General features: G+C 36.0%; 1 protein-coding gene across 1 annotated transcript in view; it reads left to right on the top strand.

Annotated features, from left to right (window-relative positions):
* The window catches only part of LOC106742656 (growth arrest-specific protein 2-like), a 14,345-nt gene extending 1,385 nt beyond the window's left edge, over positions 1-12,960 (top strand). The window contains exons 2-4 of the mRNA XM_014615827.1: positions 7,743-7,868; positions 9,847-9,933; positions 12,107-12,960. Of these exons, the coding sequence (XP_014471313.1) occupies positions 7,743-7,868; positions 9,847-9,933; positions 12,107-12,178 (285 nt within the window). The 3' untranslated portion in view covers positions 12,179-12,960. The remainder of the gene's footprint in view (positions 1-7,742; positions 7,869-9,846; positions 9,934-12,106) is intronic.
* Positions 12,961-18,754: the final 5,794 nt, after the last annotated feature.

Below are 18,754 nucleotides of genomic sequence, written 5' to 3'. Positions count from 1 at the left end.
AACAAACGTAAAAGAAGAAGATGTCACGTATGCTATTCACATCGTCAGAGAAGAACCACAAGATTCATGTGTAAAACTTGCAAAGTTGCATTACACTTGGGGAACTGTTTTGCTACCTTTTATCAAAAAAAGAAATATTAAATAAATGCGGAATTTAGTTAAATGGAGTTATTCAATAAAAAGCAGTTAATTTCATTATGTTGTCATGAATTTTGTTTTATATTTGTAGGTTTCAATAATTATCACACAAAAGGAAAATATTGTTGTATAATAATGTTGATTATTGATTTATAATAATAATGTTAATTGTTTCATGAATTTACGTAAAGTTTTTTCTTCCAAAATATTGCCGGCCACTGGCGACGTTTCACTGCACTAACATGCGGTTGTGAAAGTGTTAATGTATATATTTACCGATAATAATAATAGAATAGTTGTGCTTCACATTGGGAATTTTTCTCATATTCTCCCAGAATTAGCAACAAATCAACTTCCATGTTCCATGTTGATTCGAACCATGCTTTTCGAAATTGATAGCACGAAAGCTAGCTTAGAACTGACTAAATGAATGTGTGTTTATCTCCAAATGTACGTGTATTACGTGTAATACGTGTGTTTTTGTCTTATCTCGTACTCTAGGGCTCATAATAAGAATAAAGATTTCTGGAAGAATTACTACTGAATGTAAGAAAATAAATGTTTAAGTGTTTATAGCTTTTGATAGAAGCATTTTTTCGAAGAAATGTTTCAGATAAAGTTTACTTTTTTTTTTCGTAGAATCTAAATATGTAACATTTTATAGGAGGTTCTGCGATAAAATCAACTTGTTTTTTGCGTAGAATTCAAATATGTGACATTTTATAGATGGTTCCATTTCAAATTACGAAGTTATCTCTTGCCCCCTACCCGCCCCCCTCCTTCAAGAGGGTACGAGGGAAAATTTTGGTTTAGATATTTAGAAAGACCCCTCGAATACATTAAACTTTCTCGTGAACAACTTTTTGATACAACAAATATTTTTAGAGTTTTTGAATTGTAACACTATATGTGGGCGACCCTATATAGAGACACACACATACAAAATTCATATATAAATATTTTTTCCCTGGTAGTAATTTTTTGTGATTAGTGTAAAACATTATAACATTAATTCCATTTTCTCTAAAAATGTGCTGGCAGTACTGACAGTATTGCTTCTGGAATCACCATATTTCAGTCGTTCCAACATTTCTGGTAAACTGTGCCAACATTAAAAATTGGCACACATTTACAGTATCATACAATATCAGCAGACAATGTGCATTTATGATATGACTTATCTAAAGTATAAAGCATAGACATGATATATTTAAGTCAATATTCATATAGCTGGATTTTATAAGACCGTCTTCAGATATTATACAGCTTATTTAATTGGCTACGAAGAACCCAAAGATGAATTTAAAATGATGTTAAGGCCCGGCACGAGGCAAATATCTATTATATAAAAGTGCCGCTAGGCTACACTTTTTATTGTATCTCTGCACTTTCCCATATTTTAACTCGGAGAAATATTTGCTCATTAAACTATTTTTGGAGTCTTTCTTGCGAATACATTTAGCTCTGCACTTAGTCGGATTTTGCAATTAAGGCCCTAAAAATTTTAAATATATGAAATTACGAATTCATACTGTACCCAAGTCGGCACTTGAAGTGCAGAACGAGAAAACGAAAGTTTCTTACTAAAAAATTGATCGAAGTGAATTTTGAGGGCTTCCGAAGGCCTGAATTTTTTGTCCCGAAGAAAATTTTTTAAAGAGGAAAAAGGTAGTAGTCAGAGGGGACAAAGTTGGGAGAATACGGAGGATGAGGGAAGAACGTCATATTCGAGTCCAGCAGCTTACGGATGGATAATGATCGCGACATGAAGTGAGGCGTTATCATGGTGAAAGATAACACCACGTCTATTGGTCAGTTAAGGGCGCTTCCGTGCGATGGCAGCCTTCAGTTTGTCCAGCTGGAGGCTATATACTTCGCCGCATTGATGGTCTTGTTTGGACAAAAAAAGCTCATAATATCATCATGTCCTTATCATCATGTCCTTAAAATCTCATCAGATGCTCAGAAAAAGTTTCTTTGGGTGAAGCGCCAATTTCGAACCTTCGATACCACTTCCGAACTATCTGGTGGGTGATGCAGGCATCTTCATATATAAAGAACATGTCATTTAGAGTCTGCAAAGCTATGAATCCGATATTGCTGAAAGCAATATAGCATCACATGGCGAAAGTGACTTTTTGATTCTCCATCTTTCTACTTAATTTTTGCCGAAATGGTAACACTTAGGAAGGCCCGCGAGGTTCCTTTGACGAACTTACAGATCCGGGGAGATTTGTTGACAAATATACGAAGGTGAATCAAATATAAACCGGAATTATTTTTTTCTTGTTTAATTGAAGCATCATAAAAAAACTAACATACATAACTATTTTTCTACATAATCCCCGGACTTCGAAACACACTTTTCCAACGGGTAACCAGTTTTTTAATTCCGCTATCATAAAATGAAGGCGACTGACAGCAATCAATCGCTCACGAAGGTTTCGACAGAAGCATCGTTGTCAAATCTTTGTCCTCCAAGTGCTTCTTTCAGTGGTCCAAACAAATGATAATCGCAGGGCGATAAGTCCGGACTGTAGGGAGGGTGTTCCAGTGTAGTTCAGACTAGTTCTTCAATTTTTTGACGAGTTAAGGTAGCTGTATGGGGCCGGACATTGTCGTGAAGCAGGATAACGTCTCGGATTNCAATCGCTCACGAAGGATTCGACAGAAGCATCGTTGTCAAATCTTTGTCCTCCAAGTGCTTCTTTCAGTGGTCCAAACAAATGATAATCGCAGGGCGATAAGTCCGGACTGTAGGGAGGGTGTTCCAGTGTAGTTCAGACTAGTTCTTCAATTTTTTGACGAGTTAAGGTAGCTGTATGGGGCCGGACATTGTCGTGAAGCAGGATAACGTCTCGGATTGGAAATCCGCGTCTTTTCCGACGATATTCGCGTTTTGCTTCGTCCAAAAGTTGGCAGTAGTATGCGGCGTTCACAGTACGATGTTCGTAAAGAAAATCGACGTGCAAAATACCTTTAAAAATATAGTTGCAAGAACTTTTCCAGCTGAGAGCCGAGTTTTGGTTTTGACGGGTGCAGATTCACTTTTCTTTCGCCATTCCATACTGGCTTCTTTGGATTCCGGGATATAGTGGTGCACCCAAGTTTCGTCGTAAGTCACAATTCGGTGCAAAAAAGATTCCCCTTTGGCCTGATAGCGTGTCAATAGCCGTTCGCACACCTCCAAACGGTGCCGTTTCTGATTTTCGGTGAGAAGACGAGGGACCCATCTGGCGGACACTTTTCGAAACCCAAGGTCGTCAATAATGATTGCCTGAGCACTGCCGAAGCTTATTCCNTTATTGACGACCTTCGGTGCAAAAAAGATTCCCCTTTGGCCTGATAGCGTGTCAATAGCCGTTCGCACACCTCCAAACGGTGCCGTTTCTGATTTTCGGTGAGAAGACGAGGGACCCATCTGGCGGACACTTTTCGAAACCCAAGGTCGTCAATAATGATTGCCTGAGCACTGCCGAAGCTTATTCCGACCTCAGAAGCAATTTCAGCGACCGTTAATCGACGGTCACTCTCGATAAGGCTGCCAACCAGACGAATATTCTCCTCTGTCACGCTGGTCCTCGGGCGACGTCGGTGCCCCTCATTTTCAACAGTTTCTCGTCCTAAAAATTGTTTGTGCCACTCGTTGTGCTACACTTGAGTCTTCTTAAGCGTATTGTCCCCGAACTGTGTTTCAAACCTTCTCAATATGTCCGACGGTTTTACGCCTTCTGCAGTGAGAAATTTAATAATAATTCGTTATGCAACGGACGAAGGCACCTCCCGCTCTGACATTGTGATACTGATTAACGGAGCGCTAATGAGAGGTCGCGTAGGGGGGAATCTCCTTCAGGCATCCCCACCTATAACGTTCAGAAGCCTGGCCTCTCTCCGTTCACCTCACTGCGGGTATAAAAATAATTCCGGTTTATATTTGATTCACCCTCGTAAAATCGTCTGGACCGCTCTCGCTCTCACTGATTACCATAGCAACGCGGAGCACGCGATATTTGAAACTTTCCAAACAACTTAATGGTTTATGATGAGCAAATATTTCTCCGAATTAAAATACGGAAAAGTCCAAATACGATGGAAAGTGTAGCCTAGCGGCATTTTTATACAATCAATATTTGCTTCCTGCCGAGTCTTAAATATAAGATCTGACTAGTTGCGGTCCGATTCACGCATACAGCGCTGTGAATGTCGTTCTATCTTTTTTTAATATATAATAAACAATAAAAACCAGCCCCAGCCCAAATGTTGAGAAGTGGGAATCATGGTAGAAAAGGATGCACCGTGTTTTGTGTCTCTTGCATTCTCTCTTGCTCGCACATAGAGCAAGACGTGAATAAGAGAAAACGTAAGAAATGAAATAGTGTTCCTATAATAAAAGTTTAGACACCGTCACTGTGGCAGCCATTTCCAGCCCATAAATCAGAAGTTTACAGTAATAATACGCGAAATATTCAAATATTATTTAAATAGATGCAAACCAAGGTAAATTAATAATTAATCACAATATAAAACATACAAATTCAACTTTCTTTTAATACTCTTCATAGACTTTGTAAATGGCAAGTTTTTGCTTTTGTTGTTAACTGATCATTTTAGTTGCTTTCAAGCAAGAGACACAAGTCGACACAAGTAGACACAAGTCTAATTATATCATCATTTGTTGTCATCATATGCTTATTTCACATTTGATAAATAAAAAGATAATAAATGATACAAATAGACTTATATCGATTTTTATCTTTTACTGGGAAGCAGCCTTTGACACAACCGAAAGCTTGAGCTGAAAATGTTGGAGCTAATCAGAAATTAGACATATGATGTCCACACCATTATATTGTAGGGACTCTAGCACAAAACGGAATGCATCCTTTTTTACGTGTATCTCGACTGCTATTCTATAAATAAAGGTAAACGCTCGATTTAAATACAAAGGTTGCATTCCAAAATTCACTGTTCTTACTAAAAATTTATATATTACGTATATTATAGATTTTCAGTACTGGTAGGGAATATCGAGACATAACATATGCCTATGGTGTAAAGAACATATAAAAGTAAATTTGAAATTATGGCAAACCTAACGTTAATTTTAATGGTGCACAAAATATAAATTTTATTGAAAATAATTTTCAAGGTTCATTATCAGGTATTATGAAAATATTTCAAATGTTTTAAAATGAATAACAAAACGACAGCCATTCTCAATAAGTAAAATGTTAACAGTATGCTGGCAACAAATTCGATCAAAATTCCATAGCAAAATCATAGCCATTTGTGTCCGTATTAAAGTGCCATTTCATGCAGCGAAAAAAAACCAGCGTATTACTTCCACTCCACCGATTTTCGCCAAAGTAGCTAAACAGCGAAGGCACGCTCCAAGTTCGACATTATCCAATTAACAGCGAAGCAACATTGGAAAACGAAGTAATATAGCCTGAAAATACAAGAAAAATAATATTTTTATCGAGAATATTGAAGAATATTAATAATATAATTAAACTCTACAACTTTTATGTGAGAGTTTTAAGAGTTCCAACCTTTTTGGGACATTCTGTATATAACATACATATATTATATATCATATATGTATGAGAGAAAGGCCTAGGCTCGATATGAGCTGGAGCGCCATTGGATTGGATTAGATTGGATATTATATATCATATAATCATATATATAATGCTTAATAATAAAATATAATTATTTTTATAATCAACGTGATTAATGACACTTATTCTCTCCAAAAATGATACTTTAGTTCTTTTTTTAATTATTTACGCAATGCTTATATACTAAACAGCCAGAAAGCTAGCATCCTTTCTTTCTTTGCAGTGGCTAGGAAAGTCAGCGAAGACACGCTCTTTGAAAAGGAAGCGGGCGAACAGCGACAACTTTTCAATGCCGCTTTGCATTGCGGTGTAAAGGGGGGGGGGGGGGTAATAAACTGGCTTTTCTTCGTTGCATGAAATGGCACTTTTAAGCTCGTGTTTTATCGACAGAGTCTACTGACATGATTTGACGTCAGATTGGCGGCAGAAATCGAACAGATCCTGTTGCAAAACTGCGTGCAGCAAGGTCTGCTTGGTTTCTGCCATCAATCTGCTGACAGAGTACATCAGTAAGTTCTGTCAGATTTCTGGCTGCAATTGATAACATTGCCTTTGCATTGATAACATTGCCAGATAAAACATTCTGTATAAAATTTGTTGTCTTTCTGGTACCAAAAATGTATAGCAAACTGTGCTCAGAATCTACCTGCGCAGGTTTGGCTATCTGTTAATATTAAGATTACCCGTGGAAAATCTTATTAAGAATGTGCTTTCTTTAAGGTGAAGAATTTAAAGAACATTTAAATAATTGCCATATACATTACGAAACGAGCACTACTTCAGGATAACGTACGAAATCAGCCAAAAGTCAGCAATTCTTTAGGATTTATTTTTGTTGAGTAGATAATATGTTCTCTATTATCTTGCAGCACGTTGAAATCAATTTCGGAGTGCAAAAATAGTATTATCAGTAAGTTTCGGAATGCAACCATTAAGGAATGAGCATGACTACCATGTTAAAAATTTGTTAAAATGTTGACATTAATATGCTCTACATGCTGAAACTTATGGACATGTTGAAACTACATGCTTAGACTTTTGTTATATTGAGCAGTATAACACTGTTTCACTGTTAGAACATTCCATGTTAAATATTATGTAATGTTACATTATGTTTCTTGTTGGAAAATAGTCTTCGAAATGCCTATCGAACATCGAACATTGAACTTTCGTACGAAATTTCAACCATGGGGCTGTCTGAAAATTTGATAGAGTCTAGAACTGTGACTGTGCAGAAACAAATCTTACATCGAATTTAATTCTCAACGAGAGCAAAATTGTAAGAAGAATGTCGTTTCCCTCGGGAAAATAATCCCGACATTCTCGAACGAAAATAACATATTACGCAATGTAAGAACGCTGTTTCTTCTTCCGCGTCATACGGGCAGATGCATATGCATAGCAGAAAATTGAATAGTTTATATCCTCCTTATTAATCCTAATGTTACCATGTTACAACATTCCTTACGCACTCCGTTTTAGTCGCGTACCTTCACATATCTTTGAGAAAACCTTCGTTCTATGGGCCGCTACAGCCGTCATTCTGCATTATAATCATCGTCGTGCGAGAAGAATGAAATATACAAGGAAAAAGCAAGGACGAGCGAGCGAGCGAGCGAGAAAGAGAGAAAAAGAGTGAGACTACGACGATGGCAGCCGTGCATTTCCTCGTACACTTTTCCACGCACGCATCTGCATGTGCGTGTCGAATCCTTGCATGCGCGGAGCGGCGGAAGTTACGCACCGACGTATCTTGGACACACACCATTTCTCGCTGCAACGACACGTCAAAGCGATTTATCTCGCGTGACAGCCGTCGTTTTTTGTCCGTCCGATCGTTTGTTCTGTAACAACGAAACCGGCTGGTACACAAAAACGCCCATCTCGAAATATATTCCGCATCCTTTCATTTCAGGTGCTTCGATATCTCCCGTACACGATATCATCGCATGCTTCTTCTATCCTTCTTTCTGTCTGTCGTAGGTGCGAAGAGCCACCGAGGCCGTCCAGAGACTTTGCCAGTGCCCGTCGGAAAAGTGTTCCAAGCTGAAAGTGCGCAAGGTCGGCGAAGGCCGCTATCATATCGCTGGACGTAATGTCTTCATAAGGGTAAGCATATTTATCATTGCGATACACAGCATCTTCGAAAAATACGTCTTATTTGTTTCTTTTTTCACTATAGAACACTTTATTAGTGCAATCCCATCCTCTAAAAATAGTAATATTAAAAATTTCCAATTGAGTGCATTATATCTGAATATTCGTGCATCGTGACTGTTGATTATTCAGTCAATCGTCAACGATGCTCCAATGCAGCAATCATAATGTACAAATATTAAAATATGATAGAAATTTTCAATGCCACACTGAAAAAAATGCTATGCTGAAGTAAATATTTACTAAAGAATATTGTAGTAATTTATTTTATTTGGATTAAGAAAATATAACTTGAATGTAGCACTTTTTTTCCTCCGGTGTATTACATTCAAATAATATTTATTTAATCCAACTAAAATAAATTACTACAATACTTTTTAGTAAATATTTACTTGAACATAGCAATTTCTTTTTTCAGTATATGCCTAGAGAATGGGACTAAACCAGTAACATTAGCAAAAAACTAATCATTATAAATAGGACCAGAGCATGAAAAACCATATTGGATATAAAAAACACCCTGCAAAAATCAATTTTGCAATACATTTTTATAAACAAATTATTAAATGTTAGCCATAGAACAAAACTAATTACGCCAATCAATTCTATGGAAAAAATTACACAAAAACATATATCACTTTTTTTCTTAGTCTCCCGTTTATACAAAAAAAAAAATAAACATTACGGTTTATTGAAAGTCGTTCTAGCTCAAGTTAAATCAAGATTAGCAAAAAACAATAATTGGAAATAGAAGCATAGGAAAACATTTCAAACATATAAAATGCAAATTACAAAAATCAATTTGCAACTATTGTTTAGAGAAAAAGATTTAAAATAAATTTTTATTGTTTCTTTCTGCGAATTTGAAAGAGAGTACTTTTCTTCGTGAGTCTTACAAATATATTTTTTACATTTTGATAATATTTATAAGTTCTTTTATTACATTTATGTCAGAAATGTTTTCCTATGTTGCTATTTCCAATTATTGTTTTTTGTTAACCTTATTGATTGGGCTGGAGCGACTTTCAATAAACCGTATTATTTAATAATATATTTATTATTTTACGTAAACGGAGGATACTGCGAGGAAAAGTGATATATATTTTTTGTGTAACTTTTTCTTTAGAATCGACTGGCGTAATCAGTTTTGTTGTTTTGTTCTACAACCAACATTTAATAATTTGTTTATAATAATTTATTGCAAAATTGATTTCTGCAAAGTGCTTTTTATATACAATATGGTTTTTCATGCTCCGATCCTACTTGCAATTGCTGATTTTTGCTAACCTTAATAGTCTAGCCATAAACCGGAACGATTATAAGAATAGTTTGATCTTTGAAATTAAAGACATAATATCGAAAGCGGCTTTCGGATGTGATATATGTAAATAGTGCTTTAACTTCAACCATTTTAGTTTCGATGCAGTCAATTTTTTTCTGATCGTACACACAGAAATAAAACATTTAGTCCCTGCGACTGACAGATGAAAACTTAGTGACAAAAAATGATATTTCTGTTACCATGATTGAGAACATTTGTGTAAACATTCAGCTGCATTAAAACTTGGTTGAGACAACCGAAAGCAACTGATTGAACAGAAGCCATTTATAGGAATCTTTCTGTTCCGATCCGATATAACTGAATTTTCGTTTATTTCTCAGGTAACAGAAAATTCAGTTATATCGACGGAATTGTTCTTTCCCTGCATGTATGTCATAGGTCATGTTTCGATTAACATGTTAAAATTTGAAAAAATTCCTAAGAAAATAAGTTTACGAATCAATTACCTTGAGATCTCTCGCAAAGAGTGGTATTCCCGAATACTCTCTCTCTCCTCCCTCCCCTCTCTCTTTCTATCTCTTCTCGTATCGCGGTAATCTGTTATAATCGCACCAGCTACTAATGACCACATTGCTAACGTGTTCGCAGCTTCTCAAAGGGAGACATATGATGGTGAGAGTGGGCGGCGGGTGGGATACCCTGGAGCATTTCTTGGCGAGGCACGACCCTTGTCAGGTGAGGGTCCTCAATCGCGAGAACACACCGCCACCCGCTCACGGAAACAAGCACGACAGCTTCCTGCACATTCGCGCCAAGTACCGCAGCCCACCGTCGGAGCCGACTTCGCGTCGGTCGTTAGCCTAAGAGCACGTAGTGCTTAAACATGCGCCCATACATTCATGCGACTCTCTCTCTCTCTCTCNCTCTCTCTCTCTCTCTCTCTCTCTCTCTCTCTCTCTCTCTCTCTCTCTCTCTCTCTCGATCCCACACACGTCGCATATAAATTGCTTGTACGCATGGCGCACGTGCGATTCAAGCATCATGGTCCTTATACGACGCGCCGCTGTATCTCGCGTCTCGCATCTCATAGCCAATAATAATCCCGACTCGCGGAACACAGATCGATAGAGCAAGCGTGTACAAATGCGATGCGCCGCGTGCTGCTAAATGACGCGACGAAAACGCGGCCCAGCGGTTCGAATTACCCGTAGAGGTGCGTAATTTGCGCGACTCTCTCGCATATGATACATTCCTCCTCTCTAACTACTCTCAGTGAGTTGGCGACTTTGAAGGAGAACGACGACAGCTTGCTGCGGTTATACTTGTGCCGTACGCGAGAACACACATACACATTCCAATATATTCGTAAATCTGTTCGCGAATTCGCTGGCGAAAATCACGCACCGCCTAAGCCAATTTGTAACAATGCCTCCTCTTTCATTTTCTCGTATCTATTGTATATCTCGAATCGTGTCAAGTGCAAGTATGTTTATGGTATATATATATAATGTGTCAGTCACGGATGCACACAAATCACACTATTTTTACTACGTCGTAAAGAGTGGTGAAGTAGTATGTATGTATGTCGAAATATATTTCCGTAGACGTCGTAATACGCTGCTGCGGTTTTTGAGGTAACCAATACCTCGGGTAACAAATAGCCCGAGTTCTGTATAAGTGATTCCAAATGGTCAAGGAAGGTCTTTGGCTGTTCCTTGTTAATTGCACACATATTGACCCATGATGTTCTTGAGTTATTTCTCCAAGTTCTAATAATGTATTCAACGTCTACTTGGAAGTTCTTCGGCAGGTTTTAAGAAATGTTATGCACTTGGTAGTGGTAGTGTTAAAATCGCAATGACCAAACGTTACTTTCAAAACCGTATTATGATATAACCATAATGCTAATAACATGATAATAATAATAATTTTTAGATAAAGATCCATTAAGCTTAGAGCTTAGAGCAAGAGAATATAAAAGTGCAATTAAAACCTCAGGTAGGATATCGCCCGCGTAAACGTGTCACGCCTTAACAGAAAGAATCAATGTATTTTTTTCTTTTCAATGGAATTTTTTTGCTCAGTATGATTTTTTCAAATAACTATCACTACTAGTTATATGAGTGTTTTATAGCTCATCTGGATCTGTTATTGTTCTATTCAAGATTTAAATATTTCTATACCCACCATTTAGCAATTCTGTTTTGGTCATTGCTATATCTTACAAATTAATATATTATTATAGCGTGCTATCATATTTTGTGACGCGCAAGCATGAGATTTATATAATAATAATATATAATAATAATAATCACGTGAAGTCGGCCTGATTTTTTGTATATTAAACTTAATAGTTGATATATAAACTGATTTAAGAACCATTTTCTTATAGAGGAACCTATTAAATTCGATTAACTGACTTTCTGAGTTTCAAAGTTTGTTTCACACATTCGCATAAGTTACACTGTGCTGTTACTCATGAGAGTCAATTAACTATACTCATAAAAAATGTGACACAGCTTAGCACATCTGTTTGTTTTAAAAGACTTGAATATATATATAATGTTTGCTGTCACTTTTTTGCTATTCTATTATTTTTTTGTCATTATACGGTTCTTATTCTAACCGGTCCTAAGAGTTCTTCGTTTAATGTTTTTTTATCATTATACGGTTCTTGTTTTAACTGATCCTAAGAGTTATCGGCGCACTTTAAGCATTCGATCAATATCTAATGCTAGTAGTATTGCCTAATATGTAAAATGCTACATAGTAATTACCACGATGCATATATACATATATTTATATATATATATTTATATATATATATGTTTTGTACTTTTATATAAATACCTAGGATAGGGGATGTTGTTGGCGAAATCATTAAACCGTCTAATTATTTGGCTTACAGAAATGCAAGGGTACAATATGCAAAGGAATACCAAAGCAAAGAAACACGCGACGAATAATGTCGGCTCGTTGAGGCTATCTAATTCATCATTCGTGATCCGTTCGTTGTTCATGTTGGACTGCGCTATGGAATGTTATTATTACGGTAATCGGTTCATCGCTTTCGATTATCCTTTGCGAGATAGAGTCATGCAATTTGCACTGTAATATAAGGATAAGTTTAACGAATTATCATCAAATATGCATAGGGCCTTCCGTTACACACCTACAATTACTCGTGAAGTTACTTCTTACACATAACTAAACCGCCTTGCCTAATTAATGCAATTTCGCCATATTATGTAACTGTAAATACGTCGCTATGATGTGTGGAAAACAGTTAATTTAAGTTAACCGTACCTGCTTTATACACAGCGTTAATATTTATTAGCGGATTTTGCATATTAGTTACATATATATTCTATGTGTGTAATACAAGTTGTTAATTTATATTTTGTCAACCGTCTTTTTATCAGAAATTAAATAAGAGACGTTTGAACTTTTCGGTATGCGCAAATATAACAATGCACATATCGTAGAAAGTAGAAGAAATTATATTTTGATGATATTGTAATATAATCAATTTAGTTGGATTATTGTTTATAATAAGGCGTTAAAATAGTCTAATCGATATATACATATTTTTAAATGGACTACCATTAGGTACCGTTTCATTGTAACGATTCGACTATTAATTAGCATTGTAACAGCATTATATCGCGCATATTCAGCTTTTTGTTCGTAATAATTGTCCTAAACTTTTGTAAGTTTTAAGATTTTATTATGTATACACATATGTACACACACACACACACATATGCATGCATGTATGTGTGTGTATATATATATATATATATATATATATATATATATACATACATCTATACATACACACACCACACACACACACATTTGGTTTCAATACAGTTTGTTCGTTCTTTTCTCGATGCAGCTTGGAATGCAGTTAATAGGCCAATAACAGATCTTGTTTTTGATTAATTCTCAGAAATTTAGTTGTCTCATTGGATTATCAGTTACGTTTCAAATTGCATTAAGAAAAAGATGTATGAAACCCACAAACATAATATATAGACCGAGCGTTTGCCTTTATTTGAATAGCAAGTGTTAAAGTGCACGTGGAAAAGGATGCACTTTGTTTTGTATCCCTTGTGTTCTCTCTACCATGCGTGTTTTATGCATGTGTCTGTGTATGAACAAGAGGGACACCAGGGATATAAAATACAGAATGCATTTTTTTTTATGTACACTTCGACCCCATTCCTCAACACTCGGTCTAGATATCTTATATCTATGATCGAACCATATTAAAATCAAATGTATTTCGGATATGACATCACCGTAATTCAATTTACATTCGATGCTATTATATAGGTTGTTATATTTTGTTGAATAATAAAACTTTTGACTGTAATCTTGAAAATGTTACTGGTTACTGGAATGTACATCACGCATAAAAAAATGAATCATTTTTTCCGGCGTACAAATGACATTTGTGCCCAAGTAGAACAAAAAGTTATATAAAAGTTAAAATAGCATCAAGATAAATGTCAAAAAGCAAAGTTGGGAAAATTAATTTTGAAAAGTGTTTGTTATTACTCGTTGCTCATTGAAAAAAATAACGTGTTACTGTTGCTCGTTATCCATTGAAAAAAATAAATAGTTACCGTTATCGTTGCTTAAGACTACCTTTTTTAAGGCTACCTTTCTGGTGGCTATATTGTTTTATGAAGCAGAAGCGAGAAATGACATGCAGAAAGTTTCTTGCAACATATAGCTTTATTTTAAATTTTCCTTGAAAACTGTGCAACATATAGCTTTATTTTCAGTTTTCCTTGAAAAACATAATGGTTCCGTAATCCTAAAATCTGTAAGAAGTATAGGAAACTGAGATATCCAGCTTATATGTTATGTATCATAAAATAATTCCTGAAATAATACTACATTTTTCACTTATTCTCAGCTGTCACAGTGATTTCTGACTCAACTATCACATTTAATTTCTTGATTCCATTATGTGTATCACCACTATAACTGAGTTTCCTGTTCATTTCACACCTATAAGGATCGTGATAAATATAGGTATTTCACAGAGAAACTGAAAAATAACGCGATAAGTTGTAAGAAACTTTACGATATGCTAAACAATGCTTAGTATTTGTTTGTAAGTTCCGACTTTTTCCAACCGCGGCGCTACCACTAGAATTGCTAACTTGGCCTTAGCTTTATCGCGTCAATAATACTACTAATAGTATAACGTCTCATATGATAGGTGAATCTGTAATAATACATTATCTCACATCAATCAGTGTGATGTTGCCAGATGTTTGACAATCGACGTTGTTAGATGCGAGATTGAAGTATGCATGATCCTCCTGCTCCCTTATTCTATATTTTGTAACGAAAATTGCGTTATTGCTATCGTTGCGTAGCTATTTTATGATATATTTTGTCTGCACAAAGATTTATAACGCACGCATTATGCTTGTAATGCATACGTTAAAAGTTACAGAATAAGAGCGCAGAGATAAATTTCTATCGCTGACCGCTTTTACCACGCGTTTGCGCTCATCTTTTTTCCACTTTTGTTATTTTTGTTTTTTTTTTTAATACACATAAGAAGAATAATTAAAAGTCGACATAAGCCAAAATTGCGTTTTTATATTTATGGATACAAATAGCATGATGTTATAATGAACCTTTTATATCTCAGACAATATAATATCTAAAATCGAAACGTAAAACGTTTTAAAAATGTCCGTAAGATCTTACAAATATCTTTCAGATACCTTATATCCCGATTTCAGATATTATGTTGTGTGGGATCTTTTTTTGACTCCATATTTTAATTGCAATCTGTCACACATAAACAATTTTTGTGTGCATATAACGTCTTGCATGATGTATGTCCGCTGGCATATCCAAAGTTCTTTATAAGATTAAGTTTTGTCGTATTTTTTTTTTGAATTTACGGATATACTTAAGTATGTCCATTAGCATTGCAGTTAGTCTATTTGGATGACTCCGTATCCTTATTTTATATTTTTCGGAAATATTTCTTACTTCATCTTTTATTGTTGATCGTTATCCCCAGATTGTTCTGTATTAAGTTTTTTTTTAGGACTACTAGTCTCCAAAAGACTAACTAACAATTTGTCTCTATCCTAAACGTCTACCAATAATTTCCCCGGAATCATTACTCAATGGCTATATACTCTCTCGCCTATTTATCTGCACTTGTGCCCTTAATTAGTATTTATCAGGTGTACAAATTAATTCGATGTCTTTATATTTAACGTCTTGTAACTCTGGTTTAAATTAAAATTTTTTTCCCATCCTATGATGATTTGAAAATGCTAACCTTAAGCTTTAAGAAGCATTATAGTAGTTGACGGCTTTGCCAACATAACCTCAGAAAACATTATAACGATGTTGTGCGAAAAAAGGAGCATCTGAAGCATTACATCCTTTTTGCATTCTAGTTGAACAAAAATATTGCTTAGTTTATCGAAATGATTTGTTCCGCTTTGGGTGAAGGTGTTGTGACCCATAAAACTTGTAAAAAGATATTTTACGGCAAAGAAACTAGACAGGCGATTCTGCTGCACGATAACACTTGACCATATACCGCAAAAGGGACAAAGAATTTCATCTATACATTAGGCTGGGAAATTCTCCCTCATGTGGATTATTCTCCAGATTTAGTCCCGTTAAATTACCACCTATTTCGGTCGCTTCAACATCATCTAGCGGATACGCATTTTAAAACAGTTAAGCAGGTCCAAAAAAACATTGATGACTTTATTGAGTCAAAACCGCCAAGTTTTTTCCGTGAGGGCATTCATCAGCTGTTCAATAGATGAAGTAAAGTCAAAGAAAATAATGGAAATTATTTTGAACATTAAACTTGTATTTGACTTTTTATAAATAAACTTTTAATTTTATGAAAAAGGACGCCGAATTAATTTGTACACCTAATATATTAGTGGCTTTTTCCGCTTTAATCTCTTGATTTGTTTCTCATAATTCAAAAGTTTAATAGTTTTGATATTTACGTGTTCGCGTAACCTGGCTTCGTATTTTTGAACAAATCGCTGTATTTCTTGATTTACAGTCTCTATCTTAAAGTTTCAATGGATGTCCTTATTTCTTATGCACCAAAGAGCGTTATGTTCCTTAACATCTTGTTTTGAAATCTGTCTTATCGATGTTTATGGGTTTAGTATGAGAGTGGTCCCTGAAGTACCTGACCCAACAAAGAAAACACAAAAATTTTGGAAAAAAATGTATTTATTTTTCAACATAATCTCCTTTCAACTTTATACACTTTTCCCAGTGTTGTTCAATAAGTTCGATACCCTTTTTATAATAAGAACTGTCTTGCTCCTCAAAATAGTCATTAACTGCCGACATCACTTTTTCATCGTTGGAAAATCTTTGACCACTGAGCCATTTTTTCAAGTTTGGGAACAGAAAATAATCCGAGGGGGCGTTTGTTGCTGTGAAACTTCGCTAAACACTCAATTGAAACATTTTCACGACACTGTTTTTGCTCGAGTGAGCAAACGCGGCACCCATCTTGCACACAGTTTTCTCATGTCCAAATTTTCAGATAATATGCCATGTACCGCACTTTTCGAAATGCCTACTATGTCTGCTAGCTCGCGCACTTTCAATCGACGATCATCCAGTACCGCTTTGTGGATTTTCTTCACCATTTCTGGAGCCGTCACCTCATTTGGTCGACCACTGCGATGCTCGTCTTGGCAGCTCGTACGGCCTCGTTTAAACTCTGCTACCCAATTTTTACTGTTGTAAACAAAGGAGCAGACTCACCCAGAGTAGAATCCAGTTCAGCTTTTATATTGGTTGAGCTGAGGCCTTTCAAATAAAAGTATTGTATCACATAACGATGACCAATTTTCTCCATTTTCACAAATTCACTGAAAACGTTCACTATTGATGGCTGCCAAACAAATACTAAACAACGTGGCGTCTTCAAACTTGAAACATATGCTTTATAGATTGTGTACTTTCTAATACAGTGATATTTTTCAAACAACTACCGCCATCTCTAGGTCAGGTCGGGTACTTCAGGGACCACCCTCGTATATCCCCAGAGTTGAATTCCATATATCTGTACCTAAAGCGTTTTAGAACTTGCTTATAAATCAGCAATTTTTATATATTGTTAGCTTGGACTTACGCCTTACTATTTAATACATTTTCTTATATTTTACCCTTCGTATTTTTTTGATGTGCTTCTTTCAACGTAGTTGAGTATCCAAAATTATGCCTAAATAGTTAACAGTGTTTGAATACAGAACAATCGTTTTATTTATACATATTGGTATACGAGGTCTGTTCAAAAAGTATTGCGAATTTTGAATTTCCGCCGGTTAAGTATATTCGATTTTCGATTTTTTTGTGGCGTTATGTTGGTACTCATATCCTTCACTTATGCCGACAAGTTCGGCCATTTTGAATATTCAGTTTATCTTTGACAGCTGTTTTGCTTGGACGTGTTTTGGCTTGTCTTAGATTTTTGCCTATTCCAAAAAATGGATCAAAGAATCTAACAAAATTAAGTGCGCGGACGCATTCCGAATGTTGACTGTGGCATATGGTGAAGCTACCTTGGACCGAAGCAACGTTTATCGGTGGTACAAAATGTTCTCAGAGGGCCGAGAAGATGTGAACGACGAAGAGCGTGCCGGACGCCCGAGCACGTCAACAACAGACGAAAACATTGATGAAGTGAAGAAAATAGTATTGGCCAATCGTCGAATCACCGTTAGAGAAGTTTCTGAGGACCTAAACATATCGATTGGCTCGTGCCATTCGATTTTTACTAATGATTTGGGCATGAGACGGGTTGCCGCGAAACGGCGATGCTCACACATCGTTGCTTGTGCGCGAATTTTTGGCCAAAAACAATACACTAATGATGCCGCAGCCACCGTATTTCCCAGACCTGGCCCCCTGTGATTTTTTCTTGTTCCCGAAACTGAAGGGGCACATGAAAGGACGACGCTACGCTACGATTGAGGAGATAAAGACGGCATTGAAGGAGAAGCTGAACAAGATCACAAAAAATGATTTTTTGAAGTGCTTCGAGGATTGGAAAAAACGTTGGCACAAGTGTATAATATCTGATGGGGATTACTTTGAAGGAGACAAAATAGATATTCATGAATAAATAATTTTTGAAAAACACAAAATTCGCGATACTTTTTGAACAGACCTCGTATGGTGTTTTATTTTTTTATTTGTGAAAGTTATCTGCATCAATTTATAATAATAATAATAATAATATCGGTTTTGTAATGTCTTTTCGACACTGTCCGATCCTAGCATATAATTGTGGTGCGCACATTATACAGAAATATATGGGACCTACAATTTTAACGCCGATTCCGAATGGCAATTTGAGTGAGGTTTCTTGGCAGAGATATTCTCGATGGATTACCAGTCTATCGGAGAGAAGACACGAGCATATGAAAATATTTTGGTTCTATCGAGAAGCGAACCCGGAGACTCTAGAATAACAGACTAGTGCGCTATCTGTTACGCCACTCTTGCTCTCACCTGC

The sequence above is a fragment of the Dinoponera quadriceps genome, unplaced genomic scaffold (assembly GCF_001313825.1).
Source record: "Dinoponera quadriceps isolate SergipeBrazil2010 unplaced genomic scaffold, ASM131382v1 scaffold809, whole genome shotgun sequence".
In the NCBI taxonomy this organism is placed as follows: Eukaryota; Metazoa; Arthropoda; class Insecta; order Hymenoptera; family Formicidae; genus Dinoponera; species Dinoponera quadriceps.
The sequence above is the reverse complement of the archived record's forward strand: the minus strand, read 5'-3'. Positions and strand labels throughout refer to the sequence as shown.